This window comes from Perognathus longimembris, chromosome 20 (assembly GCF_023159225.1).
Source record: "Perognathus longimembris pacificus isolate PPM17 chromosome 20, ASM2315922v1, whole genome shotgun sequence".
Taxonomy (NCBI): Eukaryota; Metazoa; Chordata; class Mammalia; order Rodentia; family Heteromyidae; genus Perognathus; species Perognathus longimembris.
In genome coordinates this window covers 2,485,088-2,508,161 of record NC_063180.1, presented here as the reverse complement: position 1 = coordinate 2,508,161, position 23,074 = coordinate 2,485,088, and the positions used below count along the sequence as shown (strand labels likewise).

The following is a 23,074-nucleotide window of genomic DNA, read 5'->3' as shown; positions in this document are numbered from 1 at the left end:
TTCCTGTAGGAATTAAAATGCTTTTGTAACTGGAACTTCCTGTAGCATACATGGCCCAGAGATGACATTTGCTTGGTATTTTCACACTGGGAATGAGGGAAAGATGTGTAAAATAAACACATGCCCAAAATAGAAGGCATCTGGATTTAGTTGTTCTTGGTGATGAAGTGTCAGGAAGAAATAGGCAATGGTATAATTCCCTCTCTTGTATTGTTCTTTGTTTTTTTTAATGTTATCATTTCTTGAAAGTTTTGTACCTGTGGAAGGAGAAAAGTTGGAAGATATAATTTCCCTATAAGTGATATGAGGCAAGAAGTAATAGCCCTTGTAGACATGCAGCTCATCAGACTCTGGGTCAGAAACTTATTGTAGAGTACATGGTGAAAAACTCATATGGGATTTCACAAGGTTCTAATTATACTAGCACATATAAATGAATTTCCAATTAGGAGCAAAGTGAAGAAGACTAAGACGGTATTTGACTTGTGGTCTTTCCTTTGCATTTTAACTTCAAGTTCATCACGTGTTTGATGAATTGTATATAGTGGGTTGGGTTGGAGACGGGGAAATTATGAAAGCATTATATCATAAATTATGAAAAAATTATGAAAGCAGTGATATTGATCAAGGTGCCTTCTACTGCCAGGCACTGGTGGCTCATGTCTATAATCCTAGCTAGGCATGATGCTGAGATCTGAGAATTACAGTTGAAAGTCAGCCAAGGCAGGAAAGTCTCTGAAGTTCTAATCTCTAATTAGCCATAAAAAAGGAATAAAAAAGCTGAAAGTAGAGCAAGGGAGCTGTGGCTCAAGTGAAAAAGGTCAAGGACAGCACCCAGGCCCAGGACTCACAAACACATAAACACACACACACATACACACACACAGATAAAGATATCTTGTATGCATAAAAATGACATGTTAAAATAAAATTCTTGTTTACAGCAATTTAATGATAATTTCAAAAATAAGAAAATAAAATTGTTCAGAGCATAAAACAACCCAAACCCTGCCTTAGACAAAAGAACTACAGACAAATATATAATAAGCTAATATAGAAAATAGCTACCATTGAGTCTTTCCCAATCTCAGTAATGTCATCCTTTTTTGTTGGTAATTTTATTTTTATTTTGAAGTTGATGAGATTCATACAAGATGAAGTATGCTTTATTGTTATACATGTCCAGACTATCTTAGTTTTCTACATATTATATATAAATCATACAGATTTCTAGCAACATAAAGAAATTCAATAAGTATATGATATTTCTTTCAGATTCTTTTTTTTTACTCTTAGAACTGATTCCACTGTAGGAATTTCATGTAAGGTAAGAACCAAGGCCACTAAATGACAGAAGATCTATCTTCATAGGGTCTGTCTGTTTCCAGGGATTTTTCCCTGTATTACCTCCTGTGTCCTCTCCAATTGTTGAATCAGAGAGCTCACACAGAAACAGAGGGCACCATCAAAGAAATTTAGTCGTGAGTCTTCCATTTGCTCCATTAGAAATCAGAAAATCTGTTTAAGAAAATGTTAAATGAGAGGAAAAGCACAAAGACTTCCAACTTCATGTTTTGCAAGTTTTTGTGCTATACCATGTGTGTGGATATCATCTGCACAGTGGTCAAGGGATCATGAGGGTCTCTCAGTGCCCTCTTGTGTTTCTTCAGCAATATATATTGTGTGTGTGTGTGTGTGTGTGTGTGTGTGTGTGTGTGTGTGTGTGTGTGTGATGGCTCTGAGACTTGATGTAAGGCCCTGGTTCCATCCCAAACTCCAGGCTAATGCTCTACCACTTGAGTCACAGCTCAGCTTCCAGCTTTTTGGTGGTTAATTGGAGATAAGAGTTGTACAGACTTTCTGGCTTGTGCACAATATGATCTTCACTTCTTAGTTTCCTAAGTAGCTAGGATTAGAGGTGTGGGCCATCAGCATTCAGCAAGATATTTATACAAGTTTGTTTTTTTTAATGAGAGGATTTGTTGACATTTCAAATTTATTAAAGAGATACTCAGAATTGAAATTAGTATTCCAAAACAAATCCCAATTCCTGGACTATAGAAAATATTATAAAAAGAACTATAGAAAATACCTGATTCCTTATCTGAGTAAACTAGGGGAAATATTTTGGATGTCTTAAAAGTATGAAATAAACTAAAATGAAAATTAATGTTGCTAAAATTATTGTGAAAATGTTCTAACATTTAGTATGTTTAATTTTTTTCTGATGGATAGGAGCAAGCCATAAGAGTGAATTATGGAGGAGGGAAGGTGGAAGAAAAATGAGGGAGGAGGTAACAAGTTTGAAAATAAATGTAACCCCTCTGTATATCACTTTGTCAATAAATAAATTTTTAAAAATAGGAAGGAAAAATGTGAAGTTCCATTATTTAAATCATTTTAGGGTATAGTTTCTTTTCACAATCTCTCCTCCCCAATGAGAGGAGAGCAAAGAAGCAGAAGTCAGTATGGGCATTTAGGACTCCAGTCTATTGGGGTCTGCAGGACCTAAGTTTTGTTCTGTTTTTTTTTTTTTATTTAATTTTATTGTCAAGGTGATGCACAGAGGTGTTACAGTTACATATATAATATTAAGTACATTTCTTGTCAAACTCATTACCCTCTCCCCAATTTTTCTCCCACTCTCCCTAATGTCCACCCTCCCCAAGTTGTACAGTTCATTTCCAACATATTGTCTTGTGAGCATTGTTGTTGCATTGGTTCGTCCTTTGTCCTTTGTCTCTCCAGTTTGTTGTTCCCCTTCCTTTCCTTAATTCATATAAATTTATCTATAATACCTGGAGACCAAAATCAAATACAGTGACAAGGGATTAACTGTACGGGGGGCAACTAAAGAAAAAAGAAATGATCTCACATAGTACATTAAAAACAACAGCAACAAAGAAAATCCTCATTTCCATTGCTTTGAGCTCATATTGCTTAGCACCATCTTATATGGCCATATGTACTTAGCTATTGAGCTATTGTGATACTCTCCTAGGACTCTCCAAGACATATAATAATTATTACAAATGAAGGAAATCATGAACCTATGTTTCTTTGAGTCTAACTTACTTAATATGATTTTTTCAAAGTCTTTCCATTTTCTGGTGAATAAGGTGATGTCATTCTTTCTGATGGAAGCACAGAATTCCACTGTGCATTTATACAACATTTTCTTGATCTACTGGGCGGCATCTGGGTTGGTTCTATATCTTAGCTTAGTATAGTAAATAATCCTGCAATAAATATAGTTGTGCTGGTAGGTTTAGTGAGGCCTTGTTTGTGGTCATTTGGATAAATGCCCAGAGTGGGATTGCTGGGTCATAGGTCGATGTCTAGACTTTTGAGGAGCCTCCATACTGCTTCCCATAGTGTCTGAACAAGTTTACAGTCCCACCAACAGTGTAGTTCTCTTTTGGCAACATCCTCGCCAGCATCTGTTGTTATTAGATTTCTTTTTTTTTTTTTTTTCTTTTTTTTTTTTTTTTTTTTTTTTTTTTGCCAGTCCTGGGGCTTGGACTCAGGGCCTGAGCACTGTCCCTGGCTTCTTTTTGCTCAAGGCTAGCACTCTGCCACTTGAGTCACAGCGCCACTTCTGGCTATTTTCTGTATATGTGGTGCTGGGGAATCGAACCCAGGGCTCCATGAATACAAGGCAAGCGCTCTTGCCACTAGGCCATATCCCCAGCCCCTAGATTTCTTGATAATTGCTATTCTTAACTGGGGTGAATCTCAATGTTTTTGTTGTTGTTGTTTTGTGGGGGTTTTTTTGGCCAGTCCTGGGACTGAACTCAGGGCCTGAGCACTATCCCTGGCTTCTTTTTGCTCAAGGCTAGCACTTTGCCAACTTGAGCCACTTATGGCCTTTTCTATAGATGTGGTGCTGAGGAATCGAACATAGGGCTTCATGTATACTAGGCAAGCACTCTTGCCACAAGGCCATATTCCCAGCCCCTCAATGTTGTTTTGATTTGCATTTCTTTTTTGGCCAGAGATGTTAAGCACTTCTCATTTGTCTATTGGCCATTCTTATTTCCTCTTCAGAGAAGTCTCTCTTTCAGTCTTTATCCCACTAATTAATGGTGCATTTTTTTTCTTTGAGGATTTGTTTTGGAGGGATTTACTTTTTGAGTTCTGAGTATATTTTAGATATGAGTCCCTTGTCTGTTGTATGACTAGTGTAAATGTTCTCCCAATCCGAGGGCCATTTATTTTTCTGGCTTTGTCCTTTGCCATGCAGAAGCTCTGCAGTCTAATGTAATCCCATTTGCCCAACCTTTCTTTTATTTGTTGTGTTTCTGGGTCTTTATTAGGAAAGTTTCTACCTCTGCCATGGAGCCCTCGTGTTTCTCCTACTCCTTCTTGGAATGTTTTTAGGGTATCTGCTTTTAAGTCTTGTTCTGATAGATTTATCTGACCGTTTTTGTTTAGGGGATCTAGAATCACTGAAACATTTTCTAGTCCTTTGTATATGTTCTTGAAAGATCTTTTAATACTTTCAAAGAAATCATCAACCCAAAAACTCTTTTGTTTATCATTTCTTTAATGAAATAATATGCTGGCATTCTGCTGCATTGTGTAAAGTAAAAGCAGTGAATTTGGCCACCTTTGTCCCATGGTTAATGTAACTAAAATGCTTGAGTATTCTGGAAAGGTCATCCTTAGGCTTTTCAGTGATACAGAACTAACCAATAATATCCAAATTAGCAATGTTTCTTAAAAAACAGTCTTATCTTACCTAGCTTTCTGTAACTATGACAAAGTGCCTTAGATGAACAATTTTAAGAAGAAAAAAATGTTTTGGCTCATGGTGTCAGAGCTTGAAGTGCACAATCTCTAGGTTCTTTTGCTTTCCAATTTGTGAATGAAGCAATATAACCTAGTGAGGGCATATGTTGCAGTGAAAGCTACTCCCCCTGGAGACTAGGAAACAACAGGAGAGAGGAAGGGCCAAGGTCTCAATGTCTCCTTCAAGGACAGACCCTCAATGACCTCAGTTCATTTCTTTACAGGGTTTTTAAGTTGTTCAGTGTAGCATTTGTCCTAAGTATGTGTATGTGTGTATATCAGATTGCTAGGGATTCCAAACATAAACAACCACCACAGGCTGAGTATCTAAAACAGAAATTTATTTTTAACTAATTTGTTTTGTTTTTGTTTAGTGCTAGGAATTCATAGCAAGACCATGAACATGCTAAGCAAGCATTCTACCACTGAGCCACATCCCTAACCTGAGGAATTTACAATTCTCTAGGCTAGAAGTTCAAGATCAAGGTATTGGCAGTGTCTCTCTTTTGAGTCATGGCATGGCATGTAGAAAGTTATCATCTTCCTATGTCCTTTTATGATTATTCTTATATGTCTGTCTCCATCTTACTATGCTCTGCTAACAAGTGTACAAGATATATTGAAACTCATTTTATCATATGAATTTTAAAAATGTTCTATCTCTATATACAGCCATACTTTTAGTCATGGGTGTTAGGTGTTTGGTCATAACAATGTATATTAAATTATGTGCACATAATTCGATGTTCAATATTTATATCATCACTAGATGTAAGGATCTACTGGAACAAGACTGTTACTTTCCCTGTCCAGTATTATTGGTCTCATACCTAAAATAGAACCTTGCTCACAAGTTCTGAGTACTTAATTGCCACATATATTGAGCTGCTGTATAAATAAATCAATTAATAAACTAGTGTAGTTATCATCTCAAACATTTCAGAAGGACTCACTTTTAACAATGGTAATAGTTTAGTAGGGTTAAAAAAACATTCATGTTAGAAGAATTACACATTGTAGAATATGTCAAACTTTGGAATGAAATAAACTCAGGGAAAGAATAATTAAATACAGGTCAGTGGAGCCCTAGGAGGTTCAGAGATGGCCTAGGGAGCTACGAAGGGTGGAAGAGTTCACCCTGATTAATGCTGGTGGCCAGTTCATTATAGACTATACTCCCCAATTAAGAACTGCTCTTTTTCAACTATGTCACTTGTGATGAGCCCCCTCTGCATATCAAGTAAACATGGTGAGTGTTTGAACTTCATCTGGTGCTACAATTAAGTTGTCATTAATGCCTGTGTGTTTCAGTTGATATTGTTGAGAGAATCCCATTAAAGAGGGCAAATAAATAGTTGGCAATTGGTGTGACTGTCACAACAAACTGTCTGGTTAAGCACAGAGTTCAAGATTTAGAAGACAAAAATATGATGAGAAGCTGGGAATACCGTGGCTCAAGTTTCAAGAGACCAGGCTCAGAAAATGCTTACCCACAGTCATCTCTTGAATATCTGCAGCTTTTTCAGGTCTGGGCAATAACAAGAGAAACATTTTTTAACTCATTCTTTTTTCTTGTTTGTTTGTTTGTTTAATGTACCAGGCTAGTCTACTACTTGTTTCTTTTTCCAATGTATACCTTCTATGCTTATCATTGCCATATAATTCATGGTGCTTCTTTTTAATTTTGAAAGCTTTTGAAGTGAATATTCTGCACTGGTACTTTTCTAGGAGCTAGCCTGGTAGCTCTGCCTGCCAGCAGCTCATAGGAATGTATAGAGACATTCATAAAAGGTAAATTGCATGCTCAGGAATGCTAGGGAAACACACAAAAGAGGCAAGATGGGTGATTTGGAAACAGTTTAGTTTGGCTCTGTAGAATAAATAGAATTTGATTAAGCAAAAAAATTAGAAAAAGAATGCCTCAATCAGAAAAGAGATACACGGGAGTTGAATGAGAGTGGCTTAGAATGCCAGGATGCCAGAATCCAGAGGACAGGCAGAAAACGAAGCAGCACTTCGGTCAAGAGCATCAATATTTCAGTTGTTTCTATAATTATAATCTTAATTTTTATCGTGCCCTTTTTTATTTTGTTTGTTTGTTTTGTTTTTTTGGCAGTCCTTGAGCTTGGGACCCAGGGCCTGAGCACTGTCTCTGGCTTCTTTTTGTTCAAGGCTAGCATTCCACCACTTGATCCACAGCTCCATTTCCAGCTTTTTCTATATATGTGGTGCTGAGGAATTGAACCCAGGGCTTCATGTATATGAGGCGAGCACTTTACCACTAGGCCATATTCCCAGCCCCATGCCCTTTTTTTAACTTAACATTCAACATACTATCATGATTTACAAAAAGGTGTGTATTAGTCCTTAGTGATGGCAGACTCAGGTGCTTCCCCCTTACACATCAATCGAGCCTTTCCAAGATCCAGGTTATTTTGAAATATGTGCCAGGCTTTCACAACTAGGAAAGCTTTAACCTGTGATTTATGTACAATGTGCAGAAGAAAGGACTGCTGCTGACACTTAGCAGTGGAGTTTCAGTGGGTTAGATGCTCAATCAATCAATAAACTTTTGTAGAGGGCAGGATGTTGCCCTGTTGATTCTGGGGAAGATAACTAAACATGACTCAGACACTGACCCTCAAGAACTTGTAATCCTGTTAGGGAGAGGAGACTTACATAGATAAATTGCTAATTAATGGCACAAGGGGGTAAATAACATATCCTAAATGAGTAGATCAGACAGTGGATGTAACAAGAACATCGGAGAAGAATTTTCTATACACCAATGTAGTCAAAAATGACTATTTTGTTCATTTCTCTATTTATTAATTTACTTATTCACTCACTCATTGAGTCATTCATTCATCATTTTTATGGTACTTTGCATTATTCTAAGTTACTATGATAGGAAGTTAAACATATACTTTATGCATATAATGTGGAGTGACCTAAGAAAGAAGAAAACTGAGCTTAGGAGGATGAGAGACTGATTTGTATAGTGGACTAACTGGAAAACCAGGCTATAATTAGAGCAGAGGCCAGGATGAGAAACAACAGTTATTTAAGTGTATTTATTTAGAGCATATTGAATGGGTGAATCTACATATAATAAGACATCTGTGTACCAATATTGGGAAATACAATGAAGAAGACAATGTTTTAGTTACAAAAGGAACACACACACAAAAAGATAACCAATATGCATTTTATTCTCAGAGCTTCATAATCTATTCTTGTGGTATTTGTTGTGTGGTCATTGCTAATATTGTTCTTTGAATTTTTTGATCTATCACTGTGCCTGGTACCAGAAGGAAACAGAAAAAGGGAAGCAAGCCATTATGAAAAATCTCAGCTGTAGCAATAAAAGGAATCAAAGTAAAAGAAAAAATGAAAAAAATATGCTAATTCTATCTACAATGTATAAAAAAGAGTTCATAAAATTTGATAATTGATGGACAAATGATGTCTGAGAAAAGCATAACACAGACCTTAATTTGTAGCCATAGTGGTCCTAGTAATTGCAATAGGCTCTTTTACAATGTGATTGACATTTTAAAATTGCTTTACTGAATTATTTATATATTCCATACATTCTCCTCACAAAAATGGAAAATTCCTTTGAACTGTTAAGTAAGGGTAGATATGGCATGATGTCAGAAAATAGCTAAATTGAGCTTTCTGGGGACAATAAAGCCTAAACTTCCAAGTCAAGCCAGTCAGTTCTATTTTGTTTTACAGATGAGAAAACAGGTTGATCAAGATTAAGAAATCTGTCTAAAGTCATAGGAATTACCAGTGGCAGGGCCTTGAGCAAGGGGAAACAAGTGAATAAAGGTATCAAGGAAATCAGTAACAGGTTATTCCAGGTTGAACACAGAGTCTTTAGGAGCTCTGCTCTTGTGTGGACTGTTCTCTCAATGCAAGTTTGTTTGAGGATGTAAGATTCTAGTCTAGCCAGGCTGATACTTACATACTAGCTTCAAAGTTTCATTCAACACTTGGCAACACAGGTCTTGTCTTTCATTTCCCTCCTCAAAGCATCAAGAGAGACACTAAAGAAGGTGAAGTTTGAAGTATGAGGATATACTGCGAAGGTGATGAGAGAGAAAGAGAAAGCCAGAGGCAGTATGTGTGAGAGTGAGACAGAAAGACAGGCAGAGACAGAGAGTAGAAGATTATGTTAAGGCTCCCTGGCCTCAAAATTGTTCCTTCAAGGTAATGGCTCTCAAAGTAGGACAATGTCCCTCTCCCAGGCACCCATGCTCCTACGCATTCCATTTCTACCAAAGGGACTTTTGTTAATATCTGGAAACATGTTTGATGATGGGTGGTGTTAATTTCATGTAATGAATCAGCAATGTTGCTTCATCTCTACAACGGGGATAGACTATAACATACCTCATTCCAACCAATTTTTAGCATTTCCAAAATTATAGAGTCAATCCTGCTTCATATAAAAGTTCTTCACTATAAAAGGTTCCTTATGAGAATTACTTTTGCAAAATATTTTCAGTGCTCTCTAATTACATTACTGTTTTATCTTAAGTGGAAAAAAACCAAAATCGATTAATAACAGTGAACAGCTAGAATTAAAACGTCAGGGCTATACAGAAATATTGAGAAACAAGAGCTTAAAATTATTTTTATTCTTCTTATCAGCTAGATAATTGACAAAGACAACTCTGAAGTTTGAAGTCAATATTCTTTTTTTTTTTTTCTGGCCAGTCCTGGGGCTTGGACTCAGGGCCTGAGCACTGTCCCTGGCTTCTTCTTGCTCAAGGCTAGCACTCTGCCACTTGAGCCACAGCGCCACTTCTGGCCATTTTCTGTAAATGTGGTGCTGGGGAATCGAACCCAGGGCCTCATGTATACGAGGCAAGCACTCTTGCCACTAGGCCATATCCCCAGCCCCCTGAAGTCAATATTCTTAAGAGCAAAGTCATGTAGTTGGATTGCAAATCATTGCAGCCTCTTTGGAAATAGTGTATGGTTCCCGAAAGATTGCATATAGAGTTACCATATGATCAAGCAATTCCTACATTTAGGGAACTATAAATAAAATCTATATTAGTATGCATATACAACATGCATACTACCAGCAATATTTAAACTTTTCCAGAGTGTAAGATACTTGAATACTTAGGAATTGAGGAATGTGTAAGCAAAGCATGCTAAAGCCATACAATTGAATAATATTTAGGCCACAAAACTAGATTCATGCTACATGATGGAATCTTAAAGATATTTCACAGAACGGAATATACTGTATTTTTATTTATGAAAGATATAGCATAGACAAATTCATCGGGGCAGTGAGTACATTAGTAGTTGAGTAGAACTGGAGATAAAGGAATGAAGGGAATGGAGAAAAGCAGATAGATTTACCTGTGTAGGGGATGACAAAATACCTTTGAATTGATTATAATGCTTATGTGAATTTAACTACACTAAAAAACATATTGAGTTATATATTCTAAATAGATGAAATAAATGGTCTGGGATGTCTATGTCAATAAAACTGCTACCAAAAAATCAATAAAAAATAGACAGGAGTAAATTCATCTTCATCATCACAAAATAAAACCTTATAGAGGTTCTTGTCTGCCAAAGAGCAAGGGAGCAAGACAGAGCTGACTCTGGCCTTTATTTAGCACTGGCAAACTGACTCCATCCTCCCTGGACTGTTTACTTGTTCTTGGAAGCCATAAGACCTTGCTCAGACTTGCTTTTTGTGTTAGCATCTAAAACATGAGTACAATAAACTTTTGCTCCAGAACTATTGTGAGATTAGGAAAAAAAAATATATATATAGTGTTATATATATATATATATCTTAGGCCTCCAACAATATTAGTATATATTATTATACTTTACTTGAGGCTGCATCTCACAAAAATTATTTGCCAGGATTAAAATTTTCCTCTTCTTTTTTGCTTTTTGATGAAAATCCTTCAAGTCTTGATTTGGTTTCTGAAGAAACAAAGCAGCCTGTTCAACTTTGTGTAAGGAACTAACTTTTTATAGGAATGCTCCAGGCTAAATTCTGAGACCTGGAAGAGATAAAAGAGAGTGAACGTGGAAGAAACAAGAATGTTTTTTCTTTTCTTTATTTCAACTAATTTCTTATTTTCTTTTGTAAATGATTGTTTAAAATTTTGCATTTGCATAAACTTTGAAAATTCTAGTAATTTTTAGAAGAACATGAAATACCCTGAGGTTCTATCATTCTACATCATTCTAGTGTTCTCTCTCTGAGACACCTTCAGTATGCGCTGTTCAGCCAGAATTTTTGGTTATTGTGCTTGTTAATAAATCTATTCTATCCCATATTATGAACACATTGTATTTGATCAGCTACTTGCTATTACTGGAGATAATAGTTTTATATTCTGGCTTACAGAAAGAACGAAAAAAATGATAGTTCCAAACAGCAGTGAACTTACCCATTTCTCTTCGATTCATTGACATTGAGTAAGTAAGAGCAGGAAGGTAATCTCTTTGCATACCCATCATAGAGGTCATTAAAAACACACCTTCCAGAAGATATAGGTCTGAAATGAGTATAAGAAAAGCTTTTCTATACTCATAAAAGTTTTATATAACATGAGGCCCTTCTGAAACAAAGGCTCATAGAAAATCATTTATATACTTACCTTTGATGGAGGATGAATGGCCATGCAGAAAATGTTATTGGGCCAAGAATGTTACCTAATATAATATACAGAGGGTCTTGGAAAAGACTGCTCAGATTCTTCTTGGCCTCTCTATACAGCAATTCTTTCTTCCTGGTTTAGATAAGAATTCCTTTGGGATGAAGAATTTCAAGGGAAAAGGAAACAGTTGGTTTTATGGCTTGTTTTGGGGAGAAGATTCTAGTTTCTGTGACACTCCTTGGGGAAGAGGAAATCTGGTTTGCATAACTGTGTTCATGGAGAAAAGAGAGGTAGGAAAGCATGAGAAGGTCAAAAAGAGATTGCATCTCACACCTTCCAATGTCCTTTTGTTCAAAGTACTAAGTACTTCCAGAATTCATTATGCAGTGACCTGAGTCTTGACAAATTCTTATCACTTGTTAGTTTTTGCTTATCTTTGTTGACAAATAATTCTTAATGCCCTTTTACAGTTTGGAAACTTTGTCTTTAGCCAACCCTTTATGTGCCTGAACCCAAATTCTGTATTTAAGTGCCCAGTGGGTGCTTAGTACCCTAGTGTGGCCCTAATTCTCCTGTCCTTCCACCCATGGAGGTGTTGTTTCATGTAGGTGATCAATAGTATTCTTTCCTCTTCTTCTGATTGAAAAGTTCTGCTTTTTAAAGCTAGTTTTCTGAGAATGCTAGAGGGAGTACAATCTGATAGAATCAATTCTCACTCATTTGTATATAATAGTCCTTCATGTATTTTTAAATAGATTTCCTAAAAACCAAACCTTAGGGAATTTCCAGGTTGTTATTTTATGTCCATTTATAGAATGAAATGGGAAAGAATGGTCATGTAGAAAGGAAAGATTCCTAGAGAGGAAAAGGCCACTTGACTTCCATTAGAATTGATTTTGATCCTTCTACCCTGGTTGGATATTTTTTAATAGTTGCTTTATTTCATCTTCTGAAAAGTCTAATGGACAAAATCTCATTGGCTACACAACTAAATATGCAAGAATCTTTGAACTTTCTAGAGCCTGTGGCAACTCCACAAATCTGAATTAATTAACCAACATGAGGTTAAAGATTTGTATTTTCATAAGCTCTCCACGTGATTTCTGCATGTGGAACTTTGGTTCTAATAGTTCTCCTCTGAGGAACTGAGGTTTTCACACTAAGGCTCCCCCTGCAGGACCCAGGGAAAATGTCAAGTCAAAGCTGACCCTATTCCAAACCTAAGAAAGCAAGAAAGGAAGGAAGGAAGGAAGGAAGGAAGGGAGGGAGGGAAGGAGGGAGGGAGGGAGGGAGGGAGGGAGGAGGAAGGAAGGAAGGAAGGAAGGAAGGAAGGAAGGAAGGAAGGAAGGAAGGAAGGAAGGAAGGAAGGAAGGAAGGAAGGGCCAAAAGACAACCATTCAAGGACCCTTAATAACTGACAAGCTTAGAGGCCAATAGGAATGTGGGAAGAGCTTAGAATCAATATATAAATCAATGTTTTGCTCTATGAATTTCACTGAGCAGAGGTCATTTCTTAGAGTCCAGAAGCATCTACTAAATCTGTTAGGCAATAGCCCACTAATAATCAGGAGAACCTCTTGTGGACTTTGCATGTACTTCCTTCCCTAATGTGTCCCATGTTTAGCAAGATATGTGGTCTCTCAGCACTACTTAGACCCTACATATTGGACTAAATTACTCACTCCCATGTCAGTCTCTACCTCACCTTCAAATGCAATCTCATGTGTTCTATATGCATATGCAAATACATATGCAAATGAACTTAAAAAAATAACTCTTGTTGGCTATACCCCTTAGTGCTCCTGAAAGGAACCAAGTGTTCATCACTAGGAACCACCTGACAGAGAATCTATTTCATTAGGAAAGTACCTGTGGCCAAGACCCCAATTTGGCCTTTTCTCAAGACAGCTGCCAGTGGGAGAAGGTAGGACTGTAGGACGGAGAAGCCCAAGCATATGTTCAGTGCTGTGGCAGACTGATTGCAAGGGAAGTAGCAGTCCAGGTAACTGGACTGCTCTGGGCAGATGGAGCATGGGCTGCTCTGGTGCAAGCACAGCTGGGCCTAGGCCTGGTTCTGTGAGAAGTTCCCCGGGCAGCTTATCAATCTGTCTGGGAGCTCAGTGAACAAGCTCTGCACTTGATACCCTGAGAGGCTGGCAGACCTGTCATTTTCTGGCTCTAGTAACATTTCTTCATTCACACATGTCCTTCCTATATGTTGCTGATATTTTTGTTAAGAATTTCATTCTGTCCTTCAAGACCTCTGCAGGCAATTGACCCCATAAGTTCTGCCTCCAGGCTCTAGGTTTCCCAGTTCTTGTCATTTGTTCTGTGATCAAAGGACTCTCTGAATGTGCCTCTCCAGCTACTCATTTCCATACTGAAGACCCAGAATTAGCCCTATATTCTAAAGCAAAAGGTGCTCTAAAATAAATACTTACTATTTATATTACTGCTGTACACCAAAATCACTCAAGGAAGTTTTTTTTACTTTTTAAATTAGTTTGTTTTGGGTTTTGTTACTGTTGTTACTGTAGATATGGTGGGGAGTCCCACGGGGTTCTGATGGAATTCACTGGCAAAATGCTCTCCACAGGTACCTGTCAAAGAATGATAAAACCCTTCCTTAGGCTGGCATGTGAGGTCCCTGGGAGTCTTGAGCTTCTTGCCACCTGCCTTGATTTCATCCTCCCCATTTCTCAGTCCCAATTTGGAGAGGGAGAGAGAGAGAGAGATGGGGGGAGGGAGGGAGGGAGGGAGGGAGGGAGGGAGGGGGAGAGGGAGAGGGAGAGGAAGATTTCTTTCTTAAAACCATTGCTCCCTTGCTCTATAAGTTGCAAACTTTGGGTCATTTTCCAAAACATCTCTTTATTATTACCCACTCTATGAAATGTTCTTAGGTATCCTCATAGAACTATTTGGACCTCTTTCATTTCTGCTCATATTGTCACTCTACCACCTAGAATTGTAACTGTTGTTATGGTTTGTTGGTTATATCTTTGTTTGCCTCACCAAAGACTCTTGGAGGACGGTATTTTAATTATTTATACATGTGTCTTCCATCTAACTGTGGAAAGACCATCCTAGAGACACACACCATGTGATGGGCATACTCATAATCTCTACACTGAAGTTAGAGTTACAGTTCTGCCCTTGAGTGGTAGTTTGCATGCCTGCCTCCTAAATCACACAGCACACACTGCTATAGTAAAAAGGCCTTAAGTATATTCACTGTCCCCATTTTGCTGACAAGGGAAGGGAATTAATGAGAAGGAAGGCAGTTCACCACATAGTCAGGAGTGGAGCATCTATTGATAATTGCATGACAACATGTGTAGCTCTCTGGTCTTGTTACTGTCCTAGTCAGTTAATATGGCTCTCTTTCCCTTATCAAGGAATCAGGACACAATATTAGAAGAAATAATCATACTCTCATGACTAATTGCTGATGCAGTTCCTTCAGTAAGATAAAGATATCTGAGACAATGGAACAGGAGAAATATCAACGGTTACTGTACTCATTCAATGACCCAAGCCAAAAACATGACATACTTAATCTGTAATTTCTTAGCCAATGAACCACATATGTTACCAAAAGATTTAGGGCAACTAAACAAGCCTGTATCTGATAAAGAATGGATTCAGGCAAGACACAAATACAGTAAAGGTAAGAGGAAAGTTTACTAGGAGAAAAATATAACAAAGAAAGCACATCTCACAGATATTCTACTGGAAGGCAGCACATCAACCCATCTCAGCGAATGTTGGCCTTTTTCCTTATTAAAGAATATAATATGATTGGTGGATTTTCTTTCGGTTTCCTGTAAGGTATTGATGCCAGAGATTTATTGCCTTGTTTGTTTCTAATTCCGCATTCTCCTTATTTCATCATTCGTTTTTGAAATTAAAATATTTTTAAAATAATTGTATTCTCTTTAAGTAGTTGTACCAGGGTTACAATTCAACATACCAGTTTATGAGTACAATATTTTTTTAAAACAATGTCACTCATTTCATCTTTCTCCCACGTTTCTCCCAACCCCATCCATCATCTCAATTTTTTCTCTCTCTATTTTCTTTCTCTCTCTGTCTCTGTCTCTGTCTCTGTCTCTCTCTCTCTCTCTCTCATTCACACACACACGCACATGGAATATTTAATGTGTTCTCCAGCCTTTTCTCATTCGTCTAGTTCCTTCTACTTCTTACCCTAGTTCAAGTATCAAATTGTTAGTATTCATTTTATTAGATTGTAAGTTGCTCACAAGAGTTACACACTGGAATTCTTTCACGCATACCCCATACTGTAGTAAATGTTCATGTACATTCCTTATTGTTTTGAAAACCACTGCCTACATTTGTTTGTCAGGCAAGCTTTCTTGTCAGCTTACCTGCCATCTGTAAGCTGCATAGGCCTGCATCTCTACTAACCAGCATTGTTGATAAGCATTCTCCCTACCCTCAAAATGCTCTGACAATTTTTAAAATCTAACTTTGAGTTTTAATGTGTGAACATGATATATTACAGCTTACTGAAGATAGATAACTTGCTCAGTGTCACATAACTAGTTATGTGAAAAGTTGGATTTGAACTAGACTATCCTTGCTGTAAAAGGAGACTCCTTCTTCCTATACCTGGTACAGCTTCAGAACCAACCTTCCTGGACACACTTCAAATGCAGTTTAGCTGGCTAGCATTCAGCTCAGAGGGGCAGAATTCGCCAAGCCCTGGTTTCTATCCCTAGCACTGGAAAGAAAAAGCAACCAACCAACAACAACAGAAAACAAGTAAAAACCATTTTACTAAAAATCCCCACATAAATTATTTGTAAAAAATTGTGAGAAAATTTAATATTAGTAACTTATCTACACAAAGCTACTACTTTTATTTTTAGGGTCTTTTTTGTTTGTACTTTGCTCTGCAACTCTTTATCAACAGATCAATAATATTTGACATGTCTTTGATATACAATCTGAGATTTTCCTCTTTTGTTTAGCCACTTAAAATTACATAAAGAAAGGGGTGGGGAGTAAAGAATAGAAGGTGGGAGATACAAAGGGAGGAAAGACTGAAGGATGGGAGGGAGGGAGACAAGGAAGGAAGGAAGGAAGGAAGGAAGGAAGGAAGGAAGGAAGGAAATAGACTCATGTGGTAAAGGGGAGAGGAAAAAATTCCCCTTGAAAAGCAGCTGGGGGATCTGCTTGGAGAATACACAGAGACCACGGAAGGCTGGGAAGTGAGCCTCATCCCCTCATACCACCCCAAATCAATCATCTCTACACTTGCCCTTCCTGTCTCTTTTGCAGGCAGCAGCTTGAATGATGGCTTGTGGCATTCAGTTAGCATCAACGCCAGAAGGAGCCACATTACTCTCACTCTGGATAATGATTCAGCATCCCCGGCTCAGGACACCGCCCAGGTGCAGATTTATTCTGGAAATAGCTACTACTTTGGAGGTAAATCCCCCAGCCTCTGAGACTGTAAATAAAGGGAATCAGAGCGAGAATGCAGTAGGTAATTATTCTACCAAGATGAGCCTTACTTTGTGGATTAGACAGTTCTTCCAGCCTCCATGAACATATGCACACACACACGTACATTTTCATGCACACATATGAAGTAACATGTATATATACATATATATGAAAAACATACATATATGTACACACATGTACACAGACCCACACACAAACAGGCATATACACACAGTCAAGCCCAAATATGAATTATCCAGGCCAGTGCTGAGGAAGGAAAGAACTTGGGTTACAAGAGCTGGTGTTATATAACATATCCAAAGGAGATTTTTGTTACTATGCCAAACTCTGTGATCATATTGGAAAGCAGAAACTCAGCTGAAAAGTTGGAGAAAATGAACTCAGAGTCAGCATTACCTGTCAGGGAGAAAACTCAGTTGGGAAGAACAAGTAGCCTGCTCAGCCATCTAGACAACTTTATAAATCTCGCCCCTATCTTCCCTTCCACACCTATATGGAGGCCATTTGTGCCTAGGAGAGGAGGCGTGGAACTGAGAAGGAACCATCAGGTTCCTCAAGAAGACTTCAGTTCAGATTCTGCCTTCTGCAATGTTTTGTGAATCTTAGGAAGATTTTCACCTGGTGAGATGAAACCCACAGAGCTGGACATTCACTACATTCTTACAAATGCAAACACACTTTATTTACTGCATGCTTACAAATGCACACACACTTTATTTACTAAATGCTTACAAATGCAGACACATTTTATCTAGTCTCTTAAAGGTATTTCTTTATTGAAAATGATAAGATCAACTTTCTCCATCAGCTGTTTGTATTAGGGAAACCATTTCTGAAAGGGCTTTAAGGACTTTCTGACTATGAACAAGACCATTATAGTCCCTGAAATTCCTTTTGTGGAACAGGAGGAGAGAGAATAAATCTCAGAATCAGTGGAGGTGTAAATGAGGGCACAGCTTAAGAATAGGGGCTGAGCTACACTTCAGTGATATAGCATTTGCTCAGCATGTACAAGGCCTTATGTTTCATTCCCAGGAAACACACACACACACACACACACACACACACACACACACAAAAATGGGACCCTCTTACCCTCTTCACAGTAAACAAACTGGGTTCAGATCTTAGATATCTTAGAATTAAATTCTGCACTACAGTTTCCCATTTCCTTTAGGATATTGATGAGTACCGTGTGAAAGTACACACACCATTCTCTCTTTCTCCTTCTCCTTCTCCTTCTCCTTCACCTCCTCCTCCTCCTATTTCTCTTTCTCTTCCTCCTCCTTCTCTCTCTCTCTCACTCTCTCTCTCTCTCTCTGTCTGTCTGTACTAACAGAAACTTTGAAACTCACACAAGATAAGTACATATTCTACCACTATGCTACATCCGAGGTCCTTTGATCTCTTAGTTCCAAACTCCAGAATTTGCAAATCACATCTTTTCCTGGCTAGGCAGTTAAAGATTTGAAATACTAAAAGGCCATTGCACAGGTGTAGGGGGAGGAGAGAGAGAGAGAGAGAGAGAGAGAGAGAGAGAGAGAGAGAGAGAGAGAGAGAGAGAGAGAGGAGAGGAGAGGAGAGGAGAGAATGAATTTGGAAGGGGTTCCTGGGAAGGAAGCAATATGAAACAATATCTGCTGTCCACTGTCCTCCATCAAAATTTCCTCTGTGGGGGCTGGGGATATAGCCTAGTGGCAAGAGTGCCTGCCTCGGATACACGAGGCCCTAGGTTCGATTCCCCAGCACCACATATACAGAAAACGGCCAGAAGGGGCGCTGTGGCTCAAGTGGCAGAGTGCTAGCCTTGAGCGGGAAGAAGCCAGGGACAGTGCTCAGACCCTAAGTCCAAGGCCCAGGACTGGCAAAAAACAAAAAACAAAAAACAAAAAAATTTCCTCTGTGGTCAAAAGGTTAACACCTTCCTTTAGGAAGTGAATGTGCTTCCATTCTCTGTAAGTGTTTGATGTCTCCTGCAGCACTGGATTTAAGTAGCAACTTTGTAGTTTGAGTGAAAATATTTGACAGATTGTAAGACTGAGGTGAGGTGGGTTGAGATGAAGCAGTCTGTGCAAGGCCATTGAGCTGGCAAGTATTCAGAGGATTCAAATCAAATCTGTGTCCTTCATGAGCTTCTAGTTAAAACCGACATGGGAAGGCATGCAGAGCAAGTGTCCCACATCCACAAAGGTTTTTCTCACAGACTAGCTCTGCATCATGCCTGCTGTCTCCACAACAGGGAAAGAGAGGTGATCCAGAATTTATTTCTCGGAAAATGCTTTAGAATAATTGTGATATAATCACCATATGACAGACACAGAGGAAAAAGGCCTGCTCTCTCCTGGTTGAAGATATGTTAAATTACATTTGGGTGTTCAAGTAGGCTGGACGATGGAGTTAGAGATTTATTGATGATTTGAACAGTTGTTTAAACAAACACCCCGCATATAGACTGTATACTTAAGGAAGGTGAAAATTGACTTTCAGTAATAATAGTCAACTTTCATAAATTTTCTCTGTGGCTTCAATAAGAAGTTGTAGTGTGTCTCTTCATTTTATAGTGTGCCTTTGAGCGGTTAAGCAGCTGCTGGCTGCTGTTTTGCCAGTTACTGCCTATTAGAGATGGTTGAAACAATTCCCAATTATTTATGGACTTTTGCTGTGTTTTCAGGCTTGCACTTCCATATGCTCTGAACCTACTAAAACCTTTGAGATGGAGTTTACAAAGAAACTCAAGCACTCATATGCCTACCTTGCTCTACACACCTGTCTTAATTAGAAAGTAGACATGATGTTTCAAGCTATTCTGAATCAGTGCAATGCGTTTTTACAAAAATAACACTCTTTTAAATGGTATGGTGTAACATTTCATGTTCAGTATTAAAGCACTATTATGAGCACTTAAACTCTTAGTTCCTTTAATGTCTGGATTTGCTTTGCACAGCATGTCAAAATTCCCATTACTTTACTGAGTATCTATCTCAGAAACTAAGTTGTTAATACTAACAATTAACCAATCAACTTCCATCTTTATCTAAAGTATAATTTCCCCAGGAAGTATAATTTTGAATTGAAGTGTGCATTAAGACCTGCATTCCAAGACAAAACCAAGATTCACAGACAATTGCAATGTGCTGCTTCCCTGGGATGAGGGAAGAATTCCATGCAAAAGATTTACAAAGGCTTTACCAATAGGAAAAAGTGAATACAAACAAGACAAATATTATAGTATTGGTATCCTCTCCCTATAAAGTGATCAAGTGTCCCTATTTTGTGCCATTTCTTTCCCTTTGCTGAGAACGTTAGTATTTGCAACAAAATTACATGCACTGTTGTGAGTGGAAAAGCATCAAAATAATTAGATCTGAAGATCTTCTATCAATAGATCACCAAAGCAATGACTGATTATTTCAGTATTCTTCATCTTTTTTCTCTGTCCCACAGGGTGCCCCGACAATCTCACCGATTCCCAATGTTTAAAACACATTAAGACTTTCCAAGGCTGCATGAGGCTCATCTTTATTGATAACCAGCCCAAAGACCTCATTTCAGTTCAGCAAGGTTCTCTGGGGAATTTTAGTGATTTACACATTGATCTGTGTAGCATCAAAGACAGGTAATTATTGTATCTTCTCCTCTGTTCTCTCCCCCCTCCCTTCTTCCCATTCTCACTGTTCTAAATATGAGTTTCTTTAAGCAAAATTGTAATCTGCCAACATTAGCCACATTAGACATAATTGAGTTCCTAATGGAAAATATTTCTGAAAGGATTTCAGGCCCGGAGAAAAAATGGTTTAAATTAGATGAGTCTCTCTTCCTTTTGACTTCAAGTAAATGGGATATGCAAATTAAATCAAAATACAAATTTGTGAAAAGGATTAAAATTTTAATGCATAAACAACATCTAATTATGTTGAAGTTAGAGGGAGGAATTACTACTCTCCTAAACCATTTCGTTTACAGCAGTGGAGTCCTTTCTACACAAGCACACACAGAGCACTAGTTCCCTGGGACTCCCACAAAAAAAGCTTTTGATCTTAGGGGCAGGATACAGAACAGGGAGGTTGGAAGGAGTGCTAACCTTTGCTGTCGCTAAGACCCATGCATAGTTTCTTTGTCCTGGAAGAAATGAAAACCTAACTAGTAAGAATCAACATTTTTAAAGCTGCAACCCACCCACAGCTCTAAGAAAATCCTCAGTTACTCTCCTCATTTTTCCTGGGTTCTGATTTCTCTTTCATTGGAAGTTTCTAGATTGAAAGATACTTTGTAGAAAAACAAAGATAATGGATTCTGGGTTTTACAAGGTTCCTTCTAAAGCTCTTACTTCTTTTATAGTTCAAATTCTGCTCATCCTGGTTATAATGCCATTGGTCCAATGAGTGGACACTGTTTGTGTTGGTGATAAAGGATCTCTTCTCATGTTTCATAAGAAAGTTAGTTCGCCATTACAGTGAAGTGTGATAAATGTCTAAGAAGAGCATCCTTACTTGCAAGATAAATGGCCAGAAAATTTCAGAGTAGTTATGAGGTCAAGGGAGTTAAATGTTGACTTGAATCTTCCATTTTTTTTTATTTGATTTTACTTTTGAATTAACATACATTACTAATATGAGAGCTTCATTCCAATAATTTGATACATACATATATCAGACTTTGAATAAGTTTATCTCCATGAATATATTCCCTTTTTCTTTTCCCTCCTATTCCAAACAGTGTGTTTTCATCTATGTTTGTGTATGCATGTGTGTGCAAAAGATACTTCAATTCTCTCCACCCCTCAGTATTCTTTTCTTTCCTTGTCTTCTTCCTACTGATCCCCAAGAAGGCCCCTTCATGGACCTTGTAGCAAGACCATGACATAGTTGGCTTTTTGAACTTCAGTCACCTGACTCAACATGATAATTTTCATTTTCAACATAATGATCATTCATTTTACTATAGATTACATAACTTTTCTGAGTTGAATCTTAAAAACAGAGGGAGTCAGGTTTGGTCAAAGTGTGAGCTGAGGAGGTAGAAGAACATTGTATCATGAAAAGTAATGGAAACAGAAGAGAACATGGCTTTATTATTCAAAATGTTTTTGTTTCTGCATTGTATCGCTAGTGATGTCTAGCCACTTAATTGGCAATATTTGATTTTTTTCAGTACTATAAAAGATTTATCTAGAAGTTCTTAATATTGTGTGAGAAAGATGAGTTAAAACAGAGAGAATATATACCAAGAGAGTGGGCTCTTCCAGCCCAGAATCCAATGATAAAAAATATCATGTGCCTTGACTACATGGCACAGAAATCAACTGTGCATAAGACAGTTGCTATTGATTCTGGAGACAAGGGCTGTTATAATTTTGGGATTTAATACATATGTTTCTCTGCTAAGGCCATTGTAACTGGAGTCATCAACAGACCATCCAGACTTTCTAGCTCTTTTTCCTTATTTTGTTCTGTTTTATCATCTGGAAAAATAAGTAGTAAAATATGAATGTCATTAAAATGTGCCAATCTGGAGATCTCAGAGTAAAAGATAAAACAGGGAGTGGCTACCCACCCATATAGTCTTTAGTAAGAGTGAGGAGGAAGCATCCCATTTCATCAGTCAGCACAGCCTTTTGATTAGTGTGGATTAATACAGGAACATTTATGAATAGAAGTTTCTTTGATACCTTAATTTTTAACCAAGGACACTCTCATTATTTTTGATTACATGAAAGTCATTTGCCATCTACACTGCATCATTTCTTTTGTGTAATTGTAGTCTTGTGTAATTACATTACATACAATCATGTTTTAGTTAATTGTATAATAAGGAATTGTGTTTAGTTTAGTTGGTAAATGCTATGTTTTTCTTGACTTGCCAGGCACGCACTTGAACAGCAGGGAAATCTGTGGCAGAGGGCTTTGTTCAGCTCATTATCAACTGAACTTAGTTCATGTTTATTGAAGTGGGGCAAAGGGTTGAAGGACAGTGGTTTTTTGTTTTGTTTTTAATTTTCTGTTTTATTTGTAGCATGTTCATCAATGGAAACTTGATTTTAGAATAAGTGTGGAGCTTGCACCCTTAAGGAAGTTGGTGCCTGGTGGGGAAAGGAGACAGTAGCCAGCTTTCCTTTCCTATGCTCCTGTATGGAA

At 37.8% G+C, this 23,074-nt stretch overlaps 1 protein-coding gene across 3 annotated transcripts in view; it reads left to right on the top strand.

Moving 5' to 3' along the window:
* Cntnap5 (contactin associated protein family member 5) overlaps window positions 1-23,074 on the top strand; it is a 936,592-nt gene that overhangs the window by 514,600 nt on the left and 398,918 nt on the right. For all 3 annotated transcript variants that reach the window (XM_048329504.1, XM_048329503.1, XM_048329502.1), the window contains exons 9-10: window positions 16,752-16,901; window positions 20,385-20,556. In XM_048329504.1, coding sequence (XP_048185461.1) covers window positions 16,752-16,901; window positions 20,385-20,556 — 322 coding nt within the window. The remainder of the gene's footprint in view (window positions 1-16,751; window positions 16,902-20,384; window positions 20,557-23,074) is intronic.